Source organism: Peromyscus maniculatus, chromosome 14 (assembly GCF_049852395.1).
Source record: "Peromyscus maniculatus bairdii isolate BWxNUB_F1_BW_parent chromosome 14, HU_Pman_BW_mat_3.1, whole genome shotgun sequence".
NCBI lineage: Eukaryota > Metazoa > Chordata > Mammalia > Rodentia > Cricetidae > Peromyscus > Peromyscus maniculatus.
The window spans coordinates 88,039,918-88,064,524 of NC_134865.1; the positions used below are offsets into that span (position 1 = coordinate 88,039,918).

General features: G+C 43.9%; 1 protein-coding gene across 2 annotated transcripts in view; it reads left to right on the forward strand.

Moving 5' to 3' along the window:
- Vipr2 (vasoactive intestinal peptide receptor 2) overlaps nucleotides 1-24,607 on the forward strand; it is an 82,379-nt gene that overhangs the window by 33,009 nt on the left and 24,763 nt on the right. For both annotated transcript variants that reach the window (XM_006988300.4, XM_042261284.2), the window contains exon 5: nucleotides 20,005-20,102. In XM_006988300.4, the coding sequence (XP_006988362.1) occupies nucleotides 20,005-20,102 (98 nt within the window). The remainder of the gene's footprint in view (nucleotides 1-20,004; nucleotides 20,103-24,607) is intronic.

A 24,607-nucleotide genomic window follows, 5' to 3' on the forward strand; every position in this document is an offset into this window, starting at 1 on the left:
ATGGAATAAACAGAAGACCCAAACAAGAGTACTCATAATGACAGCTACCTGACAGGTGACAAAGAGGTTAAAAAAAAAAAAAGTGCATTGAAGAAAAGAACACTCCAACAAATGGCGGCAGGAAAACTGCATTTCCACGTGCAGAAGAATGAAATTAGACCCTACCTATCACCCCTCACAAAAATTAGATCTAAGTGAATCGAAGATCTCACCCTGAAACCTGAACCACTAAATCTGCTGGAACACAATGGCAGTACTCTATAATATATAGGTATAGGAGGGGACTTTCTGAATAGGACTCCACTTGCCAAGGAACTAAGACCAGCAGTTGCCAGTCGGAACCTCATGAAACCAAAAAACTTCTGTTCAGCTAAGGAAACAATCAATTGAGTGGAGAAGAACCCACAGAACAGAAGAGAATCTTTGCCAGCTACATATCTGGCACAAATAATTAATATCCAGAATATACAAAAAAAATCAAGAAACAAAGAGTCAAGGAAACAAAATAACTCAATTAAAAATGGACTCTAGACCCAAAGAGTTCCCAATAAAATAAATAAAAATGGCTAATGAATACATCCAAGTTGTTCATCATCCTTCGAATTAGGGAAATACAAATTGAAATAACTTTGAGATCTCATCTCACCCCACTAAAAATGACTAAGAATAACAAAATAACTGACAACAAATGCTGATGAGGTTGTAGGGAAAGGGGAATACTCAATCGCTGTTGGTGGGAATGCAAATTGGTGCAGCCACTCTGAAATCAGTATGGAGAATTCTCAAAAAAAAATAAAAATAAATCTTGCATATGACCCAGATACATCATTTCTCAGTATGCTCAAGGGACTCAAACTACTCCACAGGTAGTTATTCAGTCATGTCCATTGCTACTCTATTCACAATAGCCAGGAAACATAAACCGTCTAAATGTCCTTCAACTGATGAATGGATAATGAAAATGTGTATATATACACTATGGAATTCTATTTAGCTGTAAATAAAAATGTTTGCTGGTAAATAGATGGAAGTAGACGGATTATATTGAATGAGTTAATGTAGATAATCAGCTTCCTTTTTTATACAACCTGGGCACACCAGCCAGGGATGTTACCAATCATAGTGGAATGCCCCCTCCATCTATAATTATGCAAGAAAATGCCCCACAGACATGGCCAAAACCCAACCTAATGGAGCCAATTCTTCAACTGAAGTTCCATTTTTCTAGATGACTCTAGTTTGTGTCAACAAAACCTAACCAACATAACTGACCCATTATCAACATGACATACAACTATATCACTATCAAACCATAACCTTTCCTTTTTTGTTTATCCCCCATGATATCATGTTGCTATCACAATATAAACCATAGTACTATTTTTAAAGCCCCATTATCTTTAAAAATCTGAAATATTTTAAAAGTTCAAAATCTCTTTTAAAAAAATACCAAAAGTCTAACTGTAGGTTCCTATGAAATAAAAAAAAAGTTAAATAATTTCTTACTCCAGAAGAGGATACCCAGGACATAAGAATAATAACACTTAAGCAAACTCAGACTCCAACAATGCAAATACTTCAGTCCAAAATCTATCTCCTGGGCTCCAGAGAGTTTAGCAGATCCTCTTCCCCAGTCCTGCCACCCACAGCACACACAGCTTGTCCTCTAGGCTCAGGCCAGCTCCACCGTACACCTGCTGCTTTCCTTGGCGGTCATTCCTGACCACCAAGTCCTGACAGTCCTGGCACCTCAAATAGGCTGGAGCCTTGACTTCAACTGAGGCAGCATCTTCAACAACGGCTTCTTCTAGCCTCTTCAGAGATTCCTGTCCTGCCACACAGGGCCATGCCTCGGCTTCTCACCAGAACCCATTCAATCCTGGTATTTCTGCTGCACCAATGACCTCTCCTGGCCTCTCAAGTGCAGAGCCTCAGCTTCTTTCAATGACCTCTTCAATCCTGCTGCTTTCATACCACCCAAACCAGTACCACATGGGAGACACTTGCATACCCCCGACTTCAGCTACCAGCTTAAGATGTAGCTTTGGCTCCCTCTGGACCACAGTTTCAGTGTGCTGACCCTGAGGAAATACCTCCCAGGGTATTTCACCCAAATGAAGCTGGTCTCTTGTTAATCATAGCTGAATCCTCAGCCCCAGCTAAGCAGCAGTGATTGTCCCAGTAAAGCAAAGGTTTCATTTCTTTGAGGGGACTCCCAAAAGTGGAAGTGGGAATGTCTCTGACTCTCGTCTGCTCTTAGGACCCTTTTCCTCCTACTGGGTTGCCTCATCCAGCCTTGATGTGAGGGTTTGCGCCTGGTCTTATTGCATCTTGTTGTACCATGTTGATGTCCCTGGGAGGCCTGCTTTTTGGGGGGAATGGGGAAGACATGGTGGTGTATCTGGGAGAGAACAGAGATGGGGGGAACTGGGAGGAATGGAGGGAGGGGAATATGTGGTCAGGATATATTGTATAAGAGAATAAATTGTTTTTTAAAAATTTAAAGATTAGTGAAGGGCCCCGAGGGAATCCTTGTTACCCTCTGAGATTTCACAAGACAGGCCTCTACTATCTTCATTTCTCTCTTAGAAGCATAATCTTCTAAGTTTTCACAATAGCCTGTTAAGCTCCAAAAACTCTGTGGCTTTTCCAGCCCAGATTTCCAAACACTCCTACAGTCGTTCCCCAAACATAGGCAGTTGTTGAGCCATGTTCGTGGACACTCTCCACTCCCAACTTTTGTTCCACTTTGCTTTTGTTGCTGCGATAAAATGTGACCAACGGCTACTTAAGGAGGAAAGGGTTAATACATCTTATAGGCTTAGTCAGTCATCAAGGGAGGCCAGGGCAGGAGCTCTAGGCAGGATGCTAGGGGCAGGGACTGAAGCAGAAACCATGGAGGGATGCAGCTTGCTGGCTTGCTCATTTTGCTTTCTTATACAACCGAGGTGGTACTGCTGACGGTGGGCTAGGCCTTCTACACTGATCATTAATCAAAATACCCCCATAGGTATGCCCAAAGGTCAGTCTGGTAGAGGTAACTCCTCAGTTGATTCTCTTTTCTTAGATGACTCAAGTTTGTGTCACACTGACAAAGGAACAAACAAGCACTCGGGCATGGTGGATATAGACATGTGAATGACAGCTGTCTGTCAAGAACAATAGACAAATCACACAGGCTTCAGGAGAAAGCAGAACTAACCCATGCAGTAACTAGTAACAGCACACGCAGGAAATAAGCCAGCAATGTCAAAAGAAATCCAGAGAGATAATCTTGATGTGAAAATTTTGTTAAGTGGAAGACCATCTGTTGCTGAACGAGGGGACAAGACTAAACGCCCTCTCACAAGAGTGGCCGGCAGGCTTCCGCGGTGCTGGGCACATCAACAGAGATGCTCTTCTCACTGCTTGGGAAGGACTGTGCAGACTGGCCTCGGTATACCAAGCTGTCGCCCATGGCTTGGGGCTGAGCTGCCACAGCTGCTGAGAAAACAGCCTCTGTGAGTGTCTCAGCTCAGGCGGCTGCCAACTCAGGCATAGGTCAGTCCCAGCCTCCCTGCTTAATTTTATTTTCATTTAATAATCATCGCTCTCCTCTGTCCATTCTCTCTGTGGGTCGAGATGTCTCCAGCTGTTAGGTATTACTGATGGTCACATCATATTCGTTTCCTATGTACATGGGATGTCAAAAACCAGAATCCCAGTAGATGCTTAGAGTGACTGTGGTCATGTGGGTTGGCTGTCTGGTTCTCAAGATCAGTGAGTACTCTGGTGACTCCAACAATTAAGGGATTAGGAAGGCACCGTCACAGGATCGCAGCCCAGTTCTGAGTGCTCATTGCCTAAATTTAATTAAAAGAAAGACCAATGGGTCAGGACATGCTTTTTTTCCAGCCAGTCTTCATCTTCCTAAAGTGCTGTTAGGTTTCAGATTTTCCCCAGACTGCAGAGGTGTGGGGTAGTGGAACACATTACCGCTCATTTATCCAGTAATCAGCCTGTGGCCCTATGACTGTGTCGTGCAAATCTAGCTAAAGAACCCATAGCTGCTGTCGCTTACAAAGGCTGCAGCAGATAAGGCCTCTTCCGACGAGGCACGAGTGCATTACTTTGTTGCTCTCTTCTCCAACAAGTTCTGTTCTTCGGGCAATGCTGCTTTCTTCCAGAAAATATTGACATTGGTAGAAACAGTCTGTGAACGTTGCCTTGGTTGAGGATGCCACAGTCACTTGATGATACAGGTGCCACTTCAAGAAGTGACACAACAGGGTTCCCACCCACCAAGTTAGACCTCTGTATAGTGCAGACAGAGGCTTACCAAATGTTTCTATGGAAACAAAAGAAAAACAAAGGTCAACAGTCAGAACAAATGGCTTACTGGGAAAAATCACAGAAAAGGCTTCTGGCTCTCACCACCTCCACATTGTGAGGCAGTGTCAGTCTATACCTCTGGAAGCTTCAGCTAGAGTATCCTTGGTGGTATCTTCAAGTGTCCCGGGACAGTGGCTATGCAGTGCAGTGTGACAATTGTTGGCAAATGTAGGAGAGGTGGTTTCTCAAAAGCTTGTCATAGCTTTTCCAGATCCAACTTGAAGGCCTCAAAGAAAGGGGCAGTCTCACTTTTTGGTGATTGCAAATAAGAAGAGGGAATAAAATTGGAAACATGAAAATTCATAGGAAGGTGTTGAAAGAAAAATGGTTTGGAAGTAAAATGAAAGTTGAAGACATTGGAAAGGGCTGGAGTCGCTGTTGGGGTCATTGGAGCTCTCTAAAAGCAGTTTTCTTTCTGAAATCACCTGCTTCTGCCAGAGACAATCATGGATGACTAAGCAGTTTGCAGAGTAAATCTAGTTTCATTGAACTTGGACTCATGGTTCACACAGCCAAAGCCTTTGCCCATTTCCACAAAGGACCTTCAAGTCAGCATGAGTGATATCCAAGGAGGCTTACTGGCTCTGTAAGGTCAGCTGTAGCCTATTAGAACTGGCTGGAAACAGGGATCTCAGATTAGACCTTTAAAAGCTCCTCTGAGCCAAGGACCCACCCGATGTGTCCTGTTAGCGGAGAACAGAACCACCATCAACTTAACACAGATCACAACATTCCACAAAAGTTAGAATATGCAGTAAAAGCTTCTCAGTTCATTTTGTTTACAAAAGCATACTTCGCCAAAGTTTCAGAGAGCTCCAATGAAAAGAGCACATGGGTTCTTTGAATCTAGGAAACAGGACATCAAAGAATCAGTTTCAGACAAAAAGTCCTAAAAGTTATTTCCTGAATTGGTCTGTTTCATTATTCTGAAAATTCCCATCCAACTGAATTCATGGCCTTGAAGCTGTCCAAATGGTGTGCTTCCCTGTCTCTTCCCATGGATCCTCTTGCAATGCGTGTGATAACTCCTTGCAGAACCTTTTGGAAAAGCATCAGATTAAGAGAACAGCTGTCAAAGGGCTGTGATGTAGACTGACAGGGGCTCAGTATAAACAGTGTGTAACTAGAACTGGCCTGACAGCATGGTCTCGGGACACACTGGACATCCATCCACACAGATAAACGGTAAAGAAAGTTAACTATCATCTACTTCCCAAGCAAAAAGCCTAATTATTTCAATCTCTCTCTGTTTATAAACAGAAAGAACAAATTCTTTTGAGCTTGCTAGAAGCCCTCTGGGAAAACCCAAGTTAGTTTGAAATCAAAAGGCCTTATTTAAGATTCAATTTGGAGAAGATAGTAAAAAACGTCAAAAAAAAAAAAGTAAAAGCATTGTTTAAATAGGATCAAAGGCAGTTGTCTGCTAAGACAGTGACAGATTACATAGTTATTTAAAAGACAAAGAAAAATGTAACTTTTTAATAGTGAACCATAGGAAATTATTTTAGCAAGAAAGAATCTTCCCTTATCAGAATATTCAAAAGGTAAAGAAAAGACTTCGGAATCTCCCCTCAAGAGTTGATCATCTCCCCGGGGGATGTACTTCCCTGGTAGAGTACTGCCTGCATACACCTATGTACTCAAGATTATGGATGCCATCAACACTTGAACACAAAAATAAATAAGATCCAGAAATGGTGGCACACGATAGTAATGCCAGGACTAGACAGGCAGGAGGATCCTGAGTTCAAGGCCACCTTGGGCTACGTAGGTTGTCACTGTCTCAAGAAACTCAAGAACAGGAAGAGAGGGAGGGTTTGACCAATATTATACCTTTTCAGAGAACAAATTCTGGATTTTACATGATTGTATTTTTATACTAATGCTCATTTTTAAAATAATGGTTCGATTGTAGCCTTACCACAGAAGGTCTTCCATCCCTTTCTCTGTCTCTGCTCCTCTAACCATCCCTCCAGTTGTCATATGAGCTGATTAATTGTCACACAAGCACTCTTAAGATCCTCTGGCCTGTGAACATGGGTTGTTTGTTTGTTTGTTTGTTTGTTTGTTTGTTTGTTTTGGTGGGGGAAGGGGTGGCATAGGACTGTTAACTAACAATCCAATTCAAAAGTAGGTAAGCATAAGCTTGACAACTGATGTATCCGAATTTCTTATTTGGAATTACACTAATTTGATCCATTTGTTTTTGGTGTGTTTTTTTTTTTCACTTTTTTTTGCTGAGAAATTTCGTAACACAAGCATGGTTTGACTCATTAAAAAAAGTTATGTATCTGCAACATGTGACACTGATTATTCTGAATAATTCTTTTTAAACTAAAAACAGTATTCTTATTTACTCAAGATTATCCAAATCATAGAAACTTAAAGACTTCTGAGCGAATTTGTAATTTTCATTTCTAATTTCTACATTTTAAAATACTTATATATTTTCTTTAAGCTAAATGAATAGAACTCATTTGAAAATTAATTACCCTGTTGTCTAAGGGTAAAAAATACCTTATACATAGACAGAAACAGAGACCTCCCAGCTTTCCATTTGAAATATCAGGCATGTATCAGTACTATAACAAAGAATACAGGGATTCATCCAGAGTAGCTAGGTCCAGGCTCTGCTTCTGAAAGCTGAAATAGCCTAATCTTCAGATGCCCAACACTCTTCACCATGGATTTTTCATTTCTGCATCATAGGGATCCCTTCAGAGTGACTTGATATTTAGGAGCTCTGTCCCCAAGAGACTCAGACCCTCTTTCAAGCCTTCCCAGTAGCAGCCTTAAGCTGACAGTTCCTCAGAGCCATGACGGGTCCAGGTTATCTCTTCAGAGTTCATCCATTTTTCCAAGAAGGCACAAAATTCTGGTGTATTGTAGGCTCAGGGCCAAAAGAGAACCATCATTGCCTTAAACCTCTGAGATACCCTAGCCCAGACCCTAATCAAAAGTGTAGGGAATTAGATACACTTCTGTTGGGCTGTTGGTGTGGACCGCTGTTTAACAGGCTAACGGTAGTTCCTAGACTCTAATAAGGATATGCAGAGGCCATGTGTGGAAACCAGAAATCAGGCTAACATGAAATAAGCCATTTGTTAGTGCGGCCCGGGTTGGATTGTATCCCATCTTGCTCCAAAATCCAAGCTACTAGGCTAGGAAGCGGATGATTAATGCATCCCTGGAGTTTGCTTTGTGCCGACTCCTCTGCCATCACCTGCCTTCCAGTACCTCAGCCACAAGTCTCCATAAATGCTGTTTAAAATGGGCAGAATTTCAAGCAGCACTTTTCCCTTTATCTTTTGATCTCCTTTTGTTGGTTCGAATAAGACAAGTTCCTGTATGGTTCTGACCATCAGAATGACCTCCGAGGACTTTGTTTTGGTCCAGGCTACTACAACAAAACATTGCAGCTGGAGTGTCTTGTTTCTGGTTTCTCACTGTTCTAGAAGCTTAAGTCCAAGGTCACAGGGCACTGGCAGATGCTAGGTCTGATACACACACACACACACACACACACACACACACACACACACACACACACACACACACACACACCAGCTACCTTTGCACTGTATGATAAGTAGGTGGATTCCTTTGGGGTTGCTCTGAGAAAGGACCCATCATCCCTCCCTCATGTGCGTATCCCTCAGGACCCAGTCACCCAGCAAGGCTCTTTCTCCTGATTGTTAAAGATTCAATCTGTGGATTTGGGAGGAGCGGGACACAGACACTGAGGCTGCAGTACCCACCAACACAGAATTCCATTTATTTTCATTTACGAGAAAAAAAGATACCCAGTCTGATTATATTTTGCTACCAAGTCTGATTACATTTGCTGATCACTGATGGGGCTGGGAGATAGATGTCCCTCAGTTATTGCTCACTCTATTTCTTGTTTAGTGTTAGTTTCTTTCCTTTGCCAGTTTTCCTGTGGGCATTTGTTTCCTCCCTGCTCACTCAGCACTTCATCCACTAAGAACCTTGCCTTATTTACCCCCATGCTTGTTGCTGGAGGGCTTCTCTCCAGGTTCCACCAAACCCCACAGTCCCACAATCCATGTATAAAATAATCACTCAGATGCTTATATTACTTATAAACTGTATGGCCGTGGCAGGCTTCTTGCTAACTATTCTTATATCTTAAATTAACCCATTTCTATAAATCTATACCTTGCCACGTCGCTTGTGGCTTACCGGCGTCTTTAAATGTTGCTTATCCTGGCGGTGGCTGCAGTGTCTCTCCCCCTTTCTTCCTGTTTCCCCAATTCTCCTCTCTCCTTGTCCCGCCTATACTTCCTGTCTGGTCACCGGCCATCAGTGTTTTATTTATATAGAGCGATATCCACAGCACATGCTGGTCTCTGTAGTCTGTATAAGTTTGTGCTAAAAATCTTCTTTCTTCCCTCTATCCTTTGGCCATCCACATACTGCAAGAAGATGCCCTGTCACCTTGCATTTCCTCTTAGGGATGTTTCACTACAGCTAGCTAATAAACTTGGAATGTATTTGCAGGAACTCTGGAAATTCAGATATAATTTCTCACTGAGAAATTCATCATCCTCCCAGAATTATATTCATTTTCCTGCTCTTCCCATCCCCTTAGAAGCCTACCCTGGGGTCTAGAAACTCATCTTCACTCTAAGCCATCAAAGCTGAGTCCCACCCTCAACAGGACTTTCTCCACATCTTGGTATTCCATTTCCTAGACACCCAGGATTACCTCCCCAAGAGGGACTCATTGGTAGTCATATGAATCTTAGCTGGGATGAAGAGTGGTGTCTTTGTCCTCCAACGAAGTCCTCACACTGACATGGTATATGTCATGTACTCGGTCAGTTCCTTACTTTGGGACATTTTAAAAAGTTTATTTATAGACATTTTGCCACATGAATAGCTGATGGTTTTATTATTTCTGCTGTTGCTTCGTGGCTTCCTGGGTGTGTTCTTGCCCACCCCAAGCAGCAGCTGAGCATCTCTCTTTCCAACGAGTAAAGTGCTACTATCCTTTATACCTTATTGTATGGGTAAAAACTGGAAAACATTTTCTTAGAAGCAGCAGGGCACATCCCTGACTCAGACGGAAGAATTCCAGAAGAGGTACCGGACCAGGGTGGCCAGTTTACACAGAGGGGCTTGTGGGAAATGTTTTCCTAAGACAGTCAAATAGCCCCATGACTTAAAGACTCTGACCACTGTTCTAGTCATTCAATAGTACTTGCTGCCTGTGCCTAGAATTCATTTCCTTGACTGTGGGGCTCTAAGCAATCAGGTCTTTGTTCAGCTAGACTAGCAAGGGTAGCATGGTAGCTTCTAGAGCCAGTACTGTTTTCTTTCCATGTAGCATAGCATGCTGTGTGTGCCATGATCCTCTGTGCTCTGTGTGCTGGGGAAACATGGTTGACTGAGTCATACGTGTCTATGATTTTACTTGTTTAAACATCTGACTAGGCATCTTGAGAGTTTTGTCCTTCTGTACTTAACAAATTAGCCTTGGTTTTTGGATATGCTTGTTTTGCCCTTCTTGTCTGTTTCTGTGTGCTCAGTGTTTTTTAGGTCAGACTTTGCTAGCTCGTGAATGAAATGCCATGTGTTGCCTGTACGAGCTGGCATGAGCTAGAGCGACTTCACACCAGGAGCAATATGCTCCGTCAGATAGTAAAGGAGTCATCTGTGGAACCCATCAGACTCGATCATATTTTTACAGATTGCTTCACCAGCTTTCAGTTAAGCTGTGCTTGTTGGTATTTGGAGCTTAATTCAAGCCAGACCTGGGAATTGTCTATGGCACAGAATTTTACCCAGTTCTTGGAGGTGTTGGCGTTAACACAGAGCTATACATGACATGTGCTTTAATTAGAATGTGTGACTATGTGCAAACTACATCGGGTATTCATTTCTTGTTGTATTCGTGTCTTAGTACTTCAAGAATACTTCCACTGTGTTGCCCTATACCAAAACAGTGCTGTTGCAGACTGCTTACAAAGGCAACTGCTTTCTGGCATTTTAGGAACATCTGTCGAGTATTGCAGAGCAATGGCTCTGTTCTAGATGTTTCCACATATTGATAAATGAAAAAGAAAAGCCTGCTGAATGTAGCTTTCAGAAAGAGCTGACTTTCTGGTCCTCCCATTTCTGTGTTTTTAATCAGTGTTTCCTTCTTCTGGCTGTTAACCAATGTCTTGTCATTCCTGGACACTAGCTGCTGGACACAGACCCAGTTGTAGATACCACAGGAAGTCTCTTTTGCTGCAAGAGCATGTCTTACACTGATCAGAAGTCCACCATTTGGAATGGCTGGAGATCTCAAAGAAAGAATTTTGAGCTCAAGCTGACAGCTCTGTCAACACAGACCTGAAAATTTTTAATCAGGAAAAACAAATCATATGAGAAGACAGTGGCTGCCTCCCCCCTCACCCCCCCCCCCCCCCCGAGCCTGGGTTCAGCACTCACTTCTGTCACTGTGGGATACTGAGTACTGACTGTAACCGTGGAGGGAACAGTAATGCAACCTCAAGTCGGATGCAGACATACTTGGTCTCTCACAGGGGTCTTTGCTTGTGAACCCATGAATAATCACCTCTCCTGTGTAACCCTGGGCCCCCTGGGTCAAGGCTCTGAAAGAGGAAGCCACTTCCTGTCTGGCACCACTCTACTCAGCCCAAAGCCGCTGCTTCTCGGCACAGTCACAGCTCTCTCCTTTTAGAGGACACATGCGGTGTTGAACTCACAGGGCCATCTCTGGCTGCTGTTTGCTGCAGCAGGATTGCAGAGCTATGGAAAGACCTAACTTCGGGGCTTTGAAAACATTCTCTTCCAAAGTCCAGGGCAGAATTGGCCCCAGAGACGTAGTGGCTTCTTAGCCTATCTTGCCGATTGCACTTCTCCTGCAGGGTTCTAACAGGAAATCACACATTTTTAGACCTATGTGTCAGTGACCGCAAGGGTTTCTTAGTACAATGGGACTTTCCCAGCCCGGTTAGTTGTGCCTGATCCAGGGTTCTAAGGTACCAGACATCCAACAATCACCAAAGATCAACCCGATACGGTGGTGCTGAGTTTATGGACTCACACTGATGAAATTTTAAAATGTGGGCTCTGCTGGGAGTATGCAAGGCTGAAGCAAGCTTTGTCAATAAAGATTACAGGGAAATGATCAATTAAGGACAATTGAGAGACACTCCCAAGTTTGGGAGGGGTTTCCAAGAAAAGGAAAAGTTTGGAACTTCTTTATGTATGGAGTTTTTATGGGGCTAGGGCAGAAACTGGGCAAATCTATTGATTAATTACCTATTATCATGGCTCAGCCAATGGAGGACCCACACTCTACGGATGTCCTCTTGACCCAGCCAGGAGATGGCCATGCTCTGTTCATGTACTCCCACCCAGCTAAGGGGCATGGATACCCGCTTTGTCCATCTCTGATTTGTGCTTTGTTAACTGTTGACCTTGACTGTTTGCTAGCTGTTAGTCACTAACTGGTGTTGGTACCGGCAACCTGGCAGATGTCTAAAATCTTACTAATTGAATTAAACCTCTCTGTTCTCACAGCCACTGAGAAGTGGCTGCATTTGTTTAGTAAACTCCTTGTCTGTGGGATGGTCTGGGTTATCTTTCCTAAACTAGCTGGAGGCTTCTTGTTAGAAGCAAACCTTACTTACAATTTAGTCTGTTATGATTAGCTGCGCCAGAAACCAGGATGTAAGAAGGAACAATGAGTAAGATATCAGATATAAACCAGGATATAAGAAGGAACAATGTGCCTTTCATATGTCCCTGAAGAGCCTGGGGGGGTGGGGGGAGGCGGTAGCCTGCCTGCACTGGCCCAGAGCCCTGCCATCCTCACATCTGTCTAGCTTGGTTATCTCATGCCCGAGTACAAGTCCTCTTATTTACTTTGCTCCGTGGTCCAGGTCTTGGTGTGTTAACCTTTAACCGTCTTTTTAATTCCCATCACTGCTCTCACTTGTACATTTGTGAGCAACTGGTGTGGCCCTTTCCCATACTTCCCGCAAACGGCCAGCCCTTCCCTTCCAGAGTTATTGTCTTTGGCAATGTAGATACTCACACCGAGATCATGCTTCCTTGCTGAAAGTGCTGTGGAGGAAGAGGTTGAGGTCCTGAGACCAGTGTCCTGTGGCATGTAGCAGGAATCTTAAAAGTTCTTATTAATAAAACCAAACCTGATCCAGGTACTGGGGTAAACTGGAAGATCAGAGAGACAGAACAAGCCACAGCTACCTCACTTCACTGGATCCTCAGCTGGTCTTGTTTCCTCAGACTGGAGGCCTCTGAGTCCTCATCCAGAATGGTTCTCAGCTGAACTGTGCTGTTCAAAACCTAAAAGCTTAACCAGCCAAATGCTCAACTAGGCCAAATGCCTCTAGTTTCTGGTCCTCACGCCTTATAAACCATTTTGCTTTCCACCACCACTCCCTGGGATTAAAGGCTCACTTTCTGGGATTAAAGGCGTGAGTCACCATGCCTGGCCGTTTCCAGTGTGGCCTTGAACTCACAGAGATCCAGAGGGATTTCTGACTCTGGAATGCTAGGATTAAAGGTGTGAGTGCCACCATTTTCTAGCCTTTGTATCTTGTGGCTGTTCTGTTTCTGACCCCAGATAAGTTTATTAGGGTGCACAATATTTTGGGGAACACAATACCACCACAGTGGCATTGGGACTGTATCTGACAAGAGATGGCTCTGCAACCAGTGTGACTTCTGAGACTCCAGGTCAGGAGGGGATGTGAAGACACACAAGACAGAGGCAGCAACCGCAGGTAGTCTAATGCAGATGGGCTGGAGGTGTGGCACTTCATGAGAACCAGATAACAACTTAGGATGGGTGTCTAGCATGCACTGTCCTGGGTGCTCTGCCTCAGGCCTTCTGCCACAATAGAAAAACTCTTCCTCAGTCTGTCCAGGGTTTGGGCCACTGGCATCTGTAGCTTGGAGCTCTGAAATGTGGCCAGTGTAACCAAGTAACTGAAGTTCAAACCTAATTTAACTTTAATTAATTTAATGTTAATGGCCTCACCCAGCAAGAGGTGGGTTGGAAGCACTGAATGTTCCTTACCATGGAATCATGGTTTACTGCTAAGATTTAATAAGGCAGAAATGAAAATCCAAATATCTTACCTAATGCCTTAATTTGCCACACTGATCACAATATGCTCACCTTGACCACCTGAGCTAAGTCAGAGTTAGGCTAGCCTACTTAATTTTCTTACAAAGCGTTAACCAGAATGAGCCTCCCAGTGCTGACATGAGTCCTTCCAAGTGTATATGAGGAACTTCCTTTGGATATCAAGTTCTCAGTCAGGTTTTAGAGAGAAGTGTGAGGTAGACAAAACACCAGTGTGGTCCATGACACCATCAGGCAAGACTGTCTATTCCCGTGGCCTCCAGAGCCCTGGGTCCAGTAAAGAGCCAAGGCCTGCTCACTCTCAACAGCTGTTTCATCTCAGATCCTTGAGCCAAATGATTGCTGCACTAATTGTCCAAACCTCACAGCTCCCAAATCTGTGGGTTGTGTTTCATTCACTGTCTAAACACCATGGACTGGTGCCCACTGGGCACCCAGGGCCTTAGGAACTCTGTAGGGACAATGTGGCTGTAATGAGAATGTAATGACAGGTGGCCTGAGGCACCAGAGAAACCCAGGTGTCCAGAGCCCAAAGTTCCAGTGGACCAGTAGGGCAACTGGGACTTCAGCAAAGGTCCTTGGGGGCCTTGGTAGAAGAGAGAGCTTCTAGACCCAGGGGGTGCAGAATGGTCCAAGTAGTCAGAGCTTCTTTCTGTGCTGTCCTGGGTCTTCTGATCAGTGTTGAGGTGGAGATATTTTACTTGTTTTGTTTGTTTGTTTGTTGTTTGTTTGTTTGTTTGGTGTGTGTGTGTGTGTGTGTGTGTGTGTGTGTGTGTGTGTGTGTGTGCAGTGCTGAGTATAAAACATAGGGACTTATTCATACTGAGCAAGTGCTCTACTGTTAACGTTTCTCCTGGCCACCAAAGTGCCTCACTTGATGTTCTTTCTGTATGGACTTCAGTTCATCAGAAATTCTGTCGTATGCCCGAGGACTGCTGGCCATCCCTGTGCACACAGGGTGAACTCACGTGGGCAGAGACAAAGCTGGGAAAGGGTAAATAAGGCACTGGAGAGAGCTCTGCAGCCTCCACCTCCCATATCCATCCCAGTGTGGGGACAGAGCAGGGGTCCTGACCCTCGGCCCCCAGTAACCTGAATCTTTCCTGTTCTGGCTCAAACTCTCCATGGACTCGTGATGTAAGGTCAGAATGAATGCTCAGCCTAGCCAGGGGCCCAGAGCTACATCCACAGAGGTGGTACATACCACTGAGACAGAAGCCACCTTTTCCCCAAGTCAGGCTCAAGGTGGTCTGTTCACAACCTCACTCACTAGGTGATGGGCTCACTCATTCTCCACCCTACCATCTCCTCAAAAGCACTGTTATTTCTCATTAAATTTCTCAGTAAATAAACACCCAGGCTTAGAGCCTTTTGTTCCATCTCCTGTTGAGGACTCTGATCCAGGCCTCTCTCTGACTCCAGCTACCTCTGCAGATGCTGAGGAGGAGTCCTTCTGACCACATGAGGGGAGAAGACATAGCCATGGCTCTTCCTGCCCCCGCTTCGTGGTCCACGCCATTTGTGGTCCAACTGCCCCACCAAGTCCCTTGGATTCCCCTGTCTCTCAATCTATCTATTCTGTTGGGAAATCTTGTTGGCTTTGCCTTCATATTACCATCTGTTGGCCTCTGAATACTTTTTATCACTATTCAAACTGTCCACAGTGTTTCACTGGAACATGCACTCACCATTGGAAAGAGCTTCACATGTCTGTCTGTCCCACTCCTCCGAGATGCAGTGAGATTTTACTGTTCCTGCAGCCTCATGTCCTCACAGCCTGCGTGACCTGCACCTTCCTGCCATCCCTTTCTGCCAGAGTGCCTTTGCACTGGCCATTCCTTCTACCAGATTCCTCCCCTTTCCCAACCCTAACCATGATGTCATGGTTGTAACTGGCCTCAGCCAGTGCAGCTGGTATGAACCTTGTTCTACATTCCTACTTTCCATAATAGCCTATAACATACCATGCAGCTCCTCTAGCCATTCTGGATGTTAGATTTGGTCTCTTTCCCAAGCATAGGTCCCTTGAACGCTGATTCCTGTCTGCTTGCATCACTGACATCCCTGGCTCCAGCAGGTACTTGGTGATGTGTCTTGGGTGAATAAAAGGAATGGATATATTGGCTTCAAAGTCATAGTTGATTAGTCAGGTGTGTGTGTTGTTCCATTTTCACATCATGAATGAATGGCATGATTTTTTGAGATAGTATTCATTTGTTATCTTGGAGTGGAGCCTTGGAACCTTGGGTACAGAAGGGATGATGACTTTCACAGGTTTCTGGCTTGCTGATAGTTTGTGATATTTGTGCTGAAGGCAGCTATGCTGAAATGCCCTTGTCACCAAAATACGTTATTTTGATTGGCTAGGTAAAAGAAACTTGCACATTTGTTTTCCTTGCCATCATCCTGCTTCTCCAGATGGAGGCCTCGCTTCCACATCAGCCCCTTCAGTCAGTATGACATGTGCGCATTCCCACACCAATAGGGAAGACTGGTGTGTCCCGGGTAGCTGCTGTGGGAGGCTGAACAGCACCAGTGTCAGAGTGTTTACATGATGACAAGGGTCCAAGCTCAACCCTCCCAAGCCCTGATTTAGCTGATGGGTTGGCCTCTCCAGACCTCCCAGACAGGACACCATGAGGGGCTAAGAGGCCATACTAGTACCAGCGTTCTGCTTTGCCAACTACCATGGGCTAGATGAGGGTAAGGAGGTAAAGCTGAGGTAAGGGCTGCTTAATCATAGCAGGCTTTCTAGAAGCACTACATACGGCCAAATATAATCAAGTGTAAACTTATTAAGTGTGTTTGCACCAAAAGAATTCAGAGAAAGGAACCTGACTGGCGCTTTGAATGAGATGGTCCTATTGTCCCCAGTTGGTGGCACTATTCAGGTGGGTTGAGTAGGTGTGGCCTTACTGGAAGAAGAATGTCACTGAGAGCAATCTTTGAGGTTCTGAAAGCCATGTGCCATTCCCACCTTGCCCTCTCTGCCTCGTGCTCGCCATTAAAGATGTGAACCCTCAGCTTCTGCTCCATCTGTCATGTCTGCTGCCCGCTTCCATACTTCTCCATCACACATGGACTCTTATCCCTATGAAACCAGAAGCCCAAATAAACCCTTCCTTCTAGAAACTGCTTGGTCATGATGTTTCATCACAACAATAGAAAAGTAGCCAATACACTGACCAAACAGGGTGCTACAGGGAAATGATCATGAAGTATACAGGAAGGTGTGGGGGTTTGAATTAGAATGGCCCCCATAGGATCACGTATTTGAATGCTTGGCTCCCAGCTGATTGAATATTTAGAAGTGTAGACTTGTTGGAAGAGGTAGGCCACTGGGTGTGGACTTTGAGATTTCAAAAGCCCATGCCAGGGCCAGTCTCACCCTCTCTCTCTGCCTACTGCTTGTGGATAAAATGTAAGCTCCCATCCACTGCTCCAACACCATGCCTGCCTGATGCCATGCTCCCCACCACAGTGGTCTGTAGCATGGATCTTAAACAGTCTTATTAATAAAAACAAACCCAGAGCCAGTTATTGGTGTGAACACTGAAAGATCAGAGAAACAGAACAGGCCACAGCCACCTCACCTTGCCAGTTCCTCAGCTGATCCTGTTTCCTCAAACTGGAAACTGCTGTGTCCTCATCCAAATGGATCTCAGCTGAACTGCTGCTGAAAGCCTAAAAGCTAAAAAGTCTCTAGTTCCTAGTCCTCACGCATTATATACCTTTCTGCTTCCTGCCATCACTTCCTGGGATTAAAGGCGTGTGTCACCATGCCTGGCTGTTTCCAGTGTGGCTTTGAACTCACAGAGATCCAGACAGATCTCTGCCTCTGGAATGCGAGGATTAAAGGCATGTGCTACCACTGCCTAACCTCTATGTTTAATATAGTGGCTGTTCTGTCTCTGACCCCCAGATAAGTTTATTGGGGTGTACAATATATCAACCACATTGGTTATAATTCACTCTCTATAATTGTAGGCAAGCTCCCAATTAAATGCTTTCCTTTATAAATTGTTTTGGTCACTGTCTCTTCACAGCAATAGAAAAGTAACTAAGACAGAAGATAAAAGGGGTGGGAATGGGGGGACATGGAGGGGGATAACGGTGAAATGAGACTAGAGGAGATGCAAGTAGAAAGGGGATGAGATGAGGATTATGGGCATGAGGGCACAGACAGATAGGGAAATGGGGGAGAGAAGGGGAGGATAAAGTGAGATCTCTGTGAATGTAAATGGATAGGGAGATAAGGGTGAAGATGAGGTGGGAAATGGGAAAATGAAGTTTAAGAGGGTTGCAAAGAGAGAGAAGGAAGAGGTGAGGCAATGATGACCACCCTGTAGATGGAAGAGGTTGTATGGACTCCTCTGTTCTCTGCTCTTCTGTGACCTGAACTTCATGTTATGACCTAGTACCAACAAGGAGAATTCCTGCAATTCAATCTTAATAGGGTGATGCTTTCAAACATGATTAAACTATAACATTACTATGAGCAAACCTAACAGACCCCTGCATAGCTTTTTATACTATGTTTTTATTCTTTAAGAATTTTGTACATTATAAAATATATTTTGATCATATCCATCCCTACTAACCTCTACCCAACTTTTCCAGTATACTCTGAAATGTTTCCCCTCCAACTTTGTGTTTTCTGTTTTTCATCATCATCATCATCATCATCATCATCATCATCATCATGATCACCAGCAGCAGCAGCCCCTGAGCCAAATTAATGCTGACCCCATGTGCATAGGTATGTTACCATGCACTGGGCAAGAGGAGCTAGCTTACCAGCATCCACACCCCCAAAGAAAAGTGACTCCCTCCGTCCACAGCCATCAACTACCAATAGCTGCTCCACTAGGGTGTGGCCTAGGGGCCCTCTCCAATCCATGCTGGAATTTTGGCTGGCTTGAATTTTTGCAAGGCTTGTGCAAGCAACCACATCTGCTTTGAGTTGATGTGTTCAACAACTATGTAATTTCCAGAAGTCAGTATTTCACAACTCTCCTACTCACTCTCTGACTATGACATTCTTTCTGACCTCTCTTTTTCCACGCTCCCTTAGATGGATGGAAATAGATAGAGATGACCCATCTACAGCTGAAAACTCATTTTTACTTCTTCTCAGTACTCTGACCACTTAGGAGTTTCTGCATTAACCACACTACCCATTGCAAAAAGAAGCTTCTCTGAAAATCTTGAGAGCAACACGAATCTATGGCAATAAGCATACTTAGTAGGCAGTTTGGCAACACAACCATTTAGTGAAACACCAGGGGGTTCCTCACTATGGCTTATGGTCTCCCAAGTCATACACTCTTGACAAGGTGCACAATACCTCCTGTGGAGAAGACTTCAAATCCAATAAGAAAGCAGTTGATTCTCCCATAATAATCATACCACTATTGCATCAGTGGATACAACTTGCCTAGCAGATTGGTATTGTAGCAAGTTGCAAACTTTCTATATTTTACTATAAACACTTTTAATCAGGGCCTCATGTAGTCCAAGCTTGCTTCAGAATCTCTATGCTGTGAAGGCTGTCTTGAACTCCTGATCTTCCAGTCTCTACCTCCTAAGTCCTAAGATCGCAGGCATGTGCCACCATGCCTGAGAGAAGTCTTCATTGTACCGTAACTATGAGATTTAGTAGCACTAGTCATGTCTATTTATAAAACTCACCCTATATGAACAGGCATATTCTCCGTCTTCATACAAGGATTAGTTTTACCAGAGAGTGCAGAGCAGGCATGGCTTTGGAGCATGTAGGGTGGTGCAGCCTATCTGCGTGTCCTGTGAGTGCCTGGTTTTCTCTTTGATGACTGCACACACACACACACACACACACACACACACACACACACACACACACACACCCTGTTTTTGTAGTGTCCCCAGTGGTTCTACAGCAGTAACTATGGGCCTCCTGTCCCATATCTGATGATTGCATGGATGTTAGATTTCAACTATGAAGCCTACTAACCTAAGTGTCAGAAATAAAAACTGCAAGATGCAGCCACTCTGTAAGGAGAGATCCTCTGTGTAACTGTTCGTGTACTTTTGATGCCATGCTATTTTCCATGAGTTAATATGTGTGTGTCCACTTGATCTTGTTTGGAAATGCACTCCCAGAAGACTGTCACATTCCTACTCCACTGAAGGGACCCCACAAGTTCCACTCATATTGGCCTTCCTTTTTCTTGGCCCTGATGGTAGCCAATAGAGTTCCCTTTGAAATATTTCTTTGCAAAAATCATGTTTATAATGATTTGTAAGAAAAGATAGGTGTTCAAAAAGTGAAGGTCCTTCTGGACTCAAGATGGAGGTAGAATTATAAAAATGGCTGTGCCTCCTATCTTCCAGCACTCAGCTAGTATGAGAGAGCACTTTACAAATAGGAAGGAACTCAGAATGTCCTATTGCACTGTGAATTTGCCCAGCAGCTTACAGATGTGTTTTTTATTTCTTTGTAGATCACGTTTTATATTCTGGTGAAGGCCATTTATACCTTGGGCTACAGTGTTTCTCTGATGTCTCTTACAACAGGAAGCATAATTATCTGCCTCTTCAGGTAAGGAGCAAAACTGAGCAATTCTGCAAACAATAAGAGACCAGCAAGCTTACCTATAGGTTTTTAGTACCTTGGAGGGTTAAACTCCTGACATGGAGCCATGTGCCAAGTGATAGAGCACCCTCAGGCTAGAGAGATGGATCAGCAGTCCAAAAGCACTTGCTCTTGCAGAGGGCTAGGGTTCAATTCCCAGCATCCATATTGCAGCAGACAACCACCTGTAACTCCAGTTACAAGGAATCTTTGCCTTCTTCTGGCCTCTGTTGGATCCCCTACACACATAGTACACATAAACTCACTCAGTTACACATATGCACAAAAATAAATAAATAAGTAAATATAGTACCCTTGGAGAAAGCTAGCAAGGAATACATTGCTGACACTTAATTTTTATGTAAACACTTTGCATATCTGATGTAAGCAGGTAATGTTGTCCTTTAGCTCAGCTATCACTTATTAAACAATTAGGTGCTATGCAAAAACATGGAGCTATGAATACTGGATGATTTTGTCCTTGTCACTCAGAAGCTTCTGGGTGCTCTATGGAGATGGTATTTAAGAGCTTGAAGGCAGGAATCAATGAATGAATTCAAATCTTGCTTAGCCTCTTTGTAGCTGTGTGACCTCGGACAAATTGTACAACCCCTATGTACATCTATAATATGTGGATACTAATTAGGGCACTCCAGAGGAGTCCTTGAAGTTGGAGTGCTGTAGATTGGAAGGGCTTGGGTAGCGCAAACCTAAGACAGGAGCCCTGCAGTTCTATTTGCCTGCTCTTCTTCTGGGACTGAGGTTGGATGGTGCCCCATCACCACCTGGGCACTTCCCGGGACTCTGCTGTGACCAGTGGTTGTTCAGGATGGGATCTGAGAACCTTGGTCCACAGGAGAATCCCTCTATAGAAAAGCATATAACCCTATGGGTAATCACACTGAGCATTTGACGTGAGCGAGTCACAGGGCTCCTGTCACCTCTGTCTTCTCTCTGCTGGGGACCAGCTCAAGTGTTGCCACTATGTGAAATAAAGTCATTGACAGCGAAGGGGAAAATCCTAACAATAGCCAGTGAAGGAGTTGAGCATGCTGGAGGATATAGCTTAGAAGCCCAGCAACCATAGCTGAACACTTTTCCTGTTCCAGGGATGTTAGCATGACTGGCCTATTACTGTTCATTAAGTTATCTTTGTGTTCTTACATCTCAAAGGAGAAAAATGTAAAGAAGGGAAACCAAGAGAAGTCAGCTGCTGTGGAGCGGACTGGAAAGCATCTATTTATTTCCCCACATTGAACAAGGCCCTCTCAAACCTCGGCCCCTTCGCACTTCACTGTGTGGCAACTGTCAAATGTCAGCGAAGCCAAAGGCCTTTGGAACTTTACACGGGGGATTTTGACCTTCCAGAGAATCTGGAAGAGTTTGCTTCATGGGTGGCCATACCTGATCTTTTAGATGTGAACACAATCCCTGCATGTTTCAGAACTTTTTGGTTGAAAAGAACCATTTTCAAGATGACATACCCTGGGCGTCAGTCATCTTGCTGGTGGCTTTCGTGCTATGTGCCAGGCCCAGAACCTGGAGCCCAGGCACTTTGGGGAATTTTTATCCCACATCTCAGAGCCTCTGGCTCACAACACCTCTTGTCTGTCAGAAGTGATGCTTGGTACACTTCCACAGAAAACGGAGGATAAGGCGATTCTAAAATTGTTAATATGAAAACAACATGTTTCACTGTCCTAATTTATCTGGAAGGGAAATGAGATTATTTGTAATTGCCAAACATTTACTCTCCCTAACATGCCTTTAGAAAAGCAAAACAAAAACATTGGGTAACCAAATTCTTAACTGACACAGAGAAATGGAGCAGCTCATTCCTAGATCAAGCCCCAAATTGCAGTCCAGACCTCCTAGAGCACGCAGGGGCCTCGTTGTGTGCTAGAATCAACAAAGAGAGTATTTTACAAATAGGACAACCTTGCTCCCTAGATCATTCTCTTAAATAACTGTGGGCTGGGCCTTTCCACATCAGTCATCAATCAAAGCAGTCCTTCACAACCATGCCCACATGCCAGTCTGATCTAGGTAATTCCTCAGTTGAGGTTTCTCCTTAAGATGACTCTAGGTTGTGCCAAGTTGACAACTAAAGCTAACCAAGAGAGGTGTATACTTAGTAATGGTATTGCTGGATTATATAGTTATGCTAATTTTAGTTTTCAAGAGAGCCCCACACTGATTTCCAAAGTAGCTACACTAACTCACTACCTACCAACTCCCTGCACATATAAACACCATAATAATAATAGTGGTAGTAGTAGTAATTCAAAAACAGCATGGCATTGGCACAAAAATAGATACATAGTTGAAGCGAATAGAACAGTAGATCCAGAAATAAATCCACAAAGCTATACCGCCTAATTTTTTTTTTTTTTTTTTTTTTTTTTTTGGTTTTTCAAGACAGGGTTTCTCTGCGTAGTTTTGCGCCTTTCCTGGAGCTCACTTGGTAGCCCAGGCTGGCCTCGAACTCACAGAGATCCGCCTGGCTCTGCCTCCCAAGTGCTGGGATTAAAGGCGTGCGCAACGCCGCCGCTGCCGCTGCCGCCACCACCACCTGGCCTTTTTTTTTTTTTTTTTTTTTTTTTTTAAATGTGTAGCCCAGGCTGGCCTCGAACTCGTGATCCTCCTGCCTCCGCCTCCTTCAGCAAATCCTACCAGCATGTGCCACCACCACTGGCCTAATTTTTGACAAAGTTATCAAAGCATGCATTGGACCAGAGACAGCTTCCTCAACCAAGGGTGCTGAGAACACTCACTACCAACATGTAGACGACTGAAACTAGATTGACATTTCTCACAGTGCACTAACAGGCAGCCTTGTTAAGCCCACACTTAGCATATTTATCACCAACTTTGAATTCTAATCTTTCTCTTTGTTTTCTGCCCGTCTGTCACAATGTCTTTATTCCAGTTCCTCTCTTCTATACTTTTAGTTATAGATTCTATTTTCATTCATTCAGTTATAATATGACATTTACAACACATTCTCCCACACCCACCCCTCTCTTTCTCTCTTTTTCTCCCTCAACTTCCAGGCTACAACACACAGCACATTCTCTTATTCATAGCAGTTGACCTCTAAACTGCTTTTTACCACTTACCAGTCAATTCAAAAACACCACATTTTAGCTCCATTCATGCCTTTTTTTGGTTTTGTAAATTTTAATTCTATATCGAGAGCCCACAGACATTATTATTTTGGGTTGGTATTTATTTAGCTTGCCTACATATTGCTCTCCATTTTCCCCTGCACTTTCTTTCCTGCTGGGGTCATCCTCCTGTTTCTCATGAGTCTCTCTAGCTGCCTCTGGTCACATTCCCATGGTAGTGAATTCTCAAGCCTTTTGCTTGCCTAGAACAATAATTGTGCTTTGCTTTTTAAAAGGATATTTCTGAATACTGAGGATAAGGTTGGATCTTTTGAGAAGTTGCCTATGGCTCAACCTTGTTCCCAAAAGTATGGTCTTTTTCTCTCCAGCATCTCTCCCTGTGTCACCTGCTTTCTGCAGGTGACACTCATTGACTTTTGGGTCCTTCTTTCTCGTGGTTGTGAGGTGTCTGATTTTTTACTCTCTTTGATCAGTTTCAGAACTTCTTGGCTAGTACCTCCAGAAAAAAATGCTTCCACATCATTCTCTTCTCCTGGAACACCATCCTCACTCGTATTTGGCGTTTTGACCTGTTCTCACATATTTTCTTAGCACTCTCCTATCTTTTCCATTAGTTCATGTCTCTCCGCTTTAATCTAGACATGTTCTACAGATCCAGTTCATATAGCACTTTCATTTGCCAAGTTTGATCTACTTTTGGATCTCTTTCATTCTTAAGATCAGAGGGATTTGTGGGAGCAAATATTTCAGGTTTTTTTTTAAAGATGGTCTTAGTATATTCTATGAGAACTTCATGCATAGATAAAATGCATTTTGATTATATCCAATACCCTCCCCACCTCCTGTGGTGGTATTGTTTTCCCCAAAATATTGTGTACCTTAATAAACTTATCTGGGGTCAGAGAACAGAAAAGCCACTAGGTAGGCAGTGATAGCACACACCTTTAATCCTGGCATTCCAGAGATAGAAATCCCTTTGGATCTCTGTGAGTTCAAGGCCACATTGGAAATAGCCAAGCATGGTGACACGCCTTTAATCCCAGAAAGCCAGCCTTTAATCCCAGGGAGTGGTGGTAGAAAGTAGAAAGATATATAAGGCGTGAGGACTAGAAACTAGAGGCATTTGGCTGGTTAAGCATGTGGCTGGTTAAGCTTCAGGCTTTAGAGCAGCAGTTCAGCTGAGATTCATTCGGGATGAGGACACAGAAGCTTCCAGTCTGAGGAAACAGGACCAGCTGAGGATCCGGCGAGGTGAGATAGCTGTGGTTTGTTCTGTCTCTCTGATCTACCAGCATTGACCCCAATAACTCGGCTCGGGTTTGATTTTATTAATAAGAACTTTTA